Source organism: Brachypodium distachyon, chromosome 2 (genome assembly GCF_000005505.3).
Source record: "Brachypodium distachyon strain Bd21 chromosome 2, Brachypodium_distachyon_v3.0, whole genome shotgun sequence".
Classification (NCBI taxonomy): Eukaryota; Viridiplantae; Streptophyta; class Magnoliopsida; order Poales; family Poaceae; genus Brachypodium; species Brachypodium distachyon.
The window spans coordinates 18,507,539-18,513,328 of record NC_016132.3 but is presented as its reverse complement, the minus strand read 5'-3'; the positions used below and the strand labels follow the sequence as shown (position 1 = coordinate 18,513,328).

The window sequence follows — 5,790 nt, the reverse complement described above, 5'->3', positions numbered from 1 at the left end:
GAGACAGCGGACGCAGTGCATTTAATGCACTGACAGGAGTCAATCGGCAGGGCTAGTCTTACTCGCAAGGCTAGAGCGTCTACTCTACAAATCATTTTTTCTACCGTGTACAGTGGACCGGGCGCTGCATGGCGCCCAGCGAGAATCAACAACAGTGTTATTCTTGTGACCGTGACACGCGTCTGGGAGACGTGTCACGCTGCATGCATCGAACCTGTGGTATCCCCTTGTCTATAAAAGAAGGACCAATGCCACCGGTCAAATAGTTCCGATCAGTGAGGTTCTAGCTCTAGTTAGAGGCATAGCCAAGTAGCTCCCCGAGAACTCCCGGGGCACCCTGTAAACCACACACATAATTCTGAATACAACTCAAACCAGGACGTAGGGTGTTACACCTCCGAGTGGCCCGAATCTGGGTAAATTCACGCGTCGACACTTCGTGTCTTTCATCACGCCGGCGATCGCCGGAGCAATCGCCTCACCCTCCACCGAACCAAAAAGAGGGTGCTCAGCATCCTCGGTGCCGGAGATCCGTGCTCCGACAAAGCCTATGTCCACATGCGCGCCATCACGATCTTGAAGACTCGACATTCCTAATTTTTTCAGAAAAATCACAACACCGCAAAATGTTAATTTAGATACATATGTAAGACTTTGAGAAGAAAAAATAGATACACATGCTGAAAAAAGTATTCTCCCGTCCGGTATTAAGTGTCGCAAGTTTGTTCAGATCTAGACAAATTCGTGACATTTAATACGAGATGGAGGGAGTATTCAACAAATATAACCCAATTTGAAAATCCAACATATTTGCTCGACCCTTGCCACACACCTCGGCGTTGAAAAAAACTTATCGAAATCATAGGTGAATAGGAGTTTCAAGGGTTTGACATTGAGCCATGTAACCTCTCCGGCATGCTCTGTGGCGCCGAGTGTCAAAACCGGAGGCGTCAATATTGATATTGAGCTATGTTAGCTCACACACGGTGAAGTGCCGAAGTTGTCACAATAGACACGGATCACAAATTTTTTATTTAGGTTGTTGATTTCGTTATGTCTATTCAACACCGAGGTATATAATCCTAACCTAGCTAAATACAATGTCACAGTTGCTGACATCAAACAAGAAGAAACATTTTAGTTAAAACTGTTTTGAGTGTTCATTTTCCGTTGAACTTTCGATTATGGAAAATATTTACTGAAATTAAGGCACGATTGAATAAAAACTGGTTACAGAACTAAAGCACGATTGTACTATTTGCTCTCTTAATTTTCAATTTCAGTCCAATCGTGCCTTAATTCTATAACCAACTTCTGTTAATTTGCGTTCTTTATTTCAGTCGTGCCTTAATTTCAGTCGAATTGTTGGGTTTGTGGACGAAACACAAGCTACGTCCATTTAAACATGCATTGATCATGCAACTAAATAGCTTGGGGAAGATAGTAGTTCCAATCCGCTTGGACTTTCGCCCATACCAACTGAAACTAATCAGCTTTGTCCAAACCGATTAGTCGCCGACTGCCCCTAATCGGTTTGGGCCAGGCCGACTGCCTAATTGGCCTGAGCCATGCCGAGGGTGACCTAGTTTTGTAATTTTTTAAAAGCGCATATTATTTTCAAAAATATTAAATAATTTGTATTATTTTTATAAAAAATAGCCGGAAAGGGCTCGGCGGAAAAACTTTTTTTTGCCTGAACCCTGAAGATGAAGACTCGACCCCACCCGCCAGAGACGAGACGCACGCGCAAGTGCGCTACTTCGGCGAGCACCAGCGCCAGCAATGACTCTCAGCAACCCGCGTCCGTCATCAACGCGTCAGCGCCCGTCGCCTTCTTCCCCCACGAGCCGCGGCCGCGGGCGCCCGTCCCTCTCGGCGGGCGGCGCCACCCCAAAATCCACCTGTTTTGACCGGGCCACTCCCGTTCCCCCGCCCGCGTCACTCGCTTCCTCGTTCCCCTCGTGCACACGCGTCCGCCTCCACCCTCTCCACTGCAGCTCTCCTCCCAAATCGGAACACGGCTCGCCATCTTTTTCCCCTAGAAGCGGAAACCCCGTCGTACAAAAGCCCCCGCGAATTCGCTCGCCAACTTACTGCCTGCCTCCTTGCCCCGGACCCGGAGTAAGTAGCTGAGACCCGAGAGGTGCGAGACCAGGACAGGCCGGCGCCGCCACCAACCGTCGGCGCCAGGAATTCAAACCGGCGGCGGCGGGCGCGTCGAGGACAGACAGCGAGCGCGCAGCTGGGGTTTAAAGTGGCGTTTTTCGCCCGCCCAGTCCCCACAAATCCACCCGCATTCGGCATTTCCGTCCCCTCGATCTCACCGCCACCTCCCCCAACTCAAACCCCCCGTTCCTCCTTGCTCAGCCCGCTAGCTTCCGCCGCCCTTGGATCTCCCCGCCTCACGCGTGCCGTGCAGCTGGTTGCGAGGCGGCCTTGGCGATGGGGGGAAGCTACACGAACGGAGTCGGTGGGGGTGCGGCGAACGGCGCGGCGGAGGGGAAGCTGGACGAGCTGCGGCGGCTGCTGGGGAAGGCGGAGGGGGACCCGCTCCGGATCGCCGGGGTGGGCGCGGGGGCGTGGGGGAGCGTCTTCTGCGCTCTGCTGCAGGACGCCTACGGCCGCGACTACCGCGACAAGGCGCAGGTGCGCGTCTGGCGCCGCCCGGGCCGCACCGTCGACCGCGCCACCGCCGAGCACCTCTTCGAGGTCATCAACTCCCGGGAGGACGTCCTCCGCAGGCTCATCCGCCGCTGCGCCTACCTCAAGTACGTCGAGGCGCGCCTCGGCGACCGCACGCTCTACGCCGACGAGATACTCCGCGACGGCTTCTGCCTCAACATGATCGACACGCCGCTCTGCCCGCTCAAGGTCGTCACCAACTTGCAGGAGGCCGTCTGGGACGCCGACATAGTCATCAATGGCCTGCCGTCCACGGAAACCAGGGAGGTGTTTGGGGAGATCGGGAGGTATTGGAAGGAGAGGATCAACCCACCAGTGATCATCTCTCTGGCGAAGGGAGTCGAGGCATCGCTAGATCCTGTGCCCCGGATCATTACCCCAACGCAGATGATCACCGATGCAAGTGAGTATTTTTGTGCTGAAGTTTGATTAAATGTCTGGTTAATATTTTCTTTGATCTTGTACCCGTAATGTTTACGGAGGTAAGGCTAAATAATATAAAGATTTAATGAATGCTGAACTGAATGAAGCTACAGCTCTGTCGAATGTTCCCTGATGAATTTAGGCTAGTCTTGATCTGTATTTAGTGTCCTTCATTTCTCTTATCTGTACCTAGTGTCCTTACCTAGCACGGTAGCTATGTTCATTGTCTAATAATGGGAGAGCTAGTTAATGCCCTTGACTAAATGGCTAGCTAATTAGCCATGAATGTCCATGTGTCGTGTATCTCTGCAATTCCTTTAAAGTATCATTAGCAGCGAATAGTGAACAGTCAGATCCTGTTTCTATCGACTAAATGTTGTGAAAACCTCCATGATTTTTTGTGTTACTGAATTGAAATTTCTATCCTCTGCCCTGAGAAGTTATATGTCAATTTATGGTATATACTTTTGCATGTTCTTTTCCTGCACTTTTTGGTTTTTGACAATGGTTTATTGGTCATGGGTTTTATTGCAGCCGGAGTTCCATTGGAGAATGTTCTATATCTTGGAGGCCCTAACATTGCTTCCGAAATTTACAACAAAGAATATGCAAATGCTCGTATATGTGGAGCTGACAAGTGGAGGAAGCCTCTTTCTAAATTTTTGCGGCAACCTCATTTCATTGTATGGGATAATAGTGATCTCATTACCCATGAAGTCATGGGTGGCTTAAAGAACATATATGCCATTGGAGCTGGTAAATTTCCATTTACTCTTAACTGATGTCTTATTTTGTTGAGCATGCATCAAATTAGTTTGATCGGGAAAATGAGATTATCAGTTTTAGCATTCCTGTTCCAGCTCAGAATGATAGAATCAGATGAGACACTTAGAACAAAAGCATGGCTATTTTTACACCAAACTAGAAATTTGTTGAGTATTCTGCATCATATCATGGAATATGCTATTTGAATGTACTACCGTATCTTACACCGATGTAATCTCTTTCACACACTGCTTGCTGCTAAGTGCAGTGTCACTTTAACATTTCGTCAGACCTACTATAGTAGCATTCTAGTTTATATATAGTATGCGCGGTCCATCTCATAGATTAGAAAGAGTGAATTCAGTACATTCCAAAATTATAGACTTGGGGGGATGTGGTTTCCCCTATGGTCACACTTTCATATCACTTCCTTTGCTATTCTGGGCCTAATATTTCAATGGTTCCACTGAACATCGTATTTTCTTGTAGGTATGGTAGCAGCACTGACCAATGAGAGCGCAACAAGCAAATCGGTTTACTTTTCACTTTGCACGTCTGAAATGATATACATCACCCACCTCCTAGCGGAAGAGCCTGAGAAACTTTCTGGGCCACTATTAGCAGATACATATGTCACACTATTAAAAGGTCGTAATGCATGGTATGGGCATAAATTAGCAAAGGGCGAACTGACTCTGGAAATGGGGGACAGCATCAAAGGCAAAGGGACTATACAGGTTTGTGTCATCATCTTAAAATATAAAATTCTTGCAACTGCTGGATGAGTTTTCGGTTGGGTATACCTATATGCTAAGTTTTTATGTGATTTTTCACTTTTAGGGTGTCTCTGCAGTCAATGCATTTTATGAACTCCTGAGTCAAGGCAGCTTAAGTGTGATGCATCCAGAAACCAAGAAGCATGTTGCTCCTGTCGAGCTGTGCCCGATACTCAAAACACTCTATAAAATTTTAATCAAGAGGTCGGAATGCTCTCGGATTACTGTGGTTGTCTGTTTGGCACAATTTTGTTGCCTGTACAGCTACCTTAATTTGGTTACTTCTTTTACACTTGTAGGGATCTTGGTACCAATTCCATTCTCCAGGCGATACGAGATGAATCAATGTATGATCCGCGGGAAAGAATCGAGATGGCACAGCGCCAATCTCTGTACCGACCATCTCTGCTTGGCCTACCTAAAGGTGACACCAAGTCTTAGATGCACTCACCATTTGTGCAGATTTGTTGCGAGCTTGCGCGGTGTGTCGACCCTTATATGTACACTAGCGGGTTCGATGAGATGTTTTAGCGCCGCCGGCATGTACTTATTCACCAAGTTTCAACTGGCTTCACGGGCTTGTCCAGCCTCCTGTATATACAGCCATTGGTTATTCAGCTTAAAAAGTTACATTGGTGATTCAGTTGTATTTTACTATTTGTTTCTTAGATGGGAAGAGACGCCGGTGATTCTTTTGAACTTTTGACTAATTTGCTCTCCATGCTTTAAGCAAGCAGCAGTGCTCCTGCCTACTTCAGAAGAAAGAGACCCATGTAATTTTTGTATATGTAATGCTTGTATGCCCGTGACAGCTCGTCAGAAGCAGTGGCAGATTTTTGAAGAATGGCCAAGTTTCATGTCTTTGGTTTGCTGGTAAAGTCCAATCTGACGAGATCCAAACATGTCTCCATTTATTAGGTGCCTGTGGCAGTTTTTTAACATGGAATTGAAATTTTGGTCTGATAGCACTATAACATTTTTTTTCCTTTTTTTAAGGGGCTGATAGCACTATAACATCTTTACAGGCCCTTTATTTCGTCCGAATTGTCCAGCCAAGAGCTTTCTTGGTTCCAAAAAAGAATTGCACTCTGGTTTCACAACAGAAACGAACTATTAATAGAATTTGAAAAAGAAAATAGTGGAA

General features: G+C 47.1%; 1 protein-coding gene across 1 annotated transcript; it reads left to right on the top strand.

Moving 5' to 3' along the window:
• Positions 1–1,806: 1,806 nt before the first annotated feature.
• On the top strand, positions 1,807–5,515 carry LOC100821695 (probable glycerol-3-phosphate dehydrogenase [NAD(+)] 3, cytosolic). The gene is made up of 5 exons (XM_010232917.3): positions 1,807–3,085; positions 3,640–3,861; positions 4,360–4,607; positions 4,711–4,850; positions 4,946–5,515. The coding sequence occupies exons 1-5, from the start codon at positions 2,443–2,445 to the stop codon at positions 5,085–5,087; spliced, it is 1,395 nt and encodes a 464-aa protein (XP_010231219.1). The 5' UTR covers positions 1,807–2,442; the 3' UTR covers positions 5,088–5,515.
• Positions 5,516–5,790: the final 275 nt, after the last annotated feature.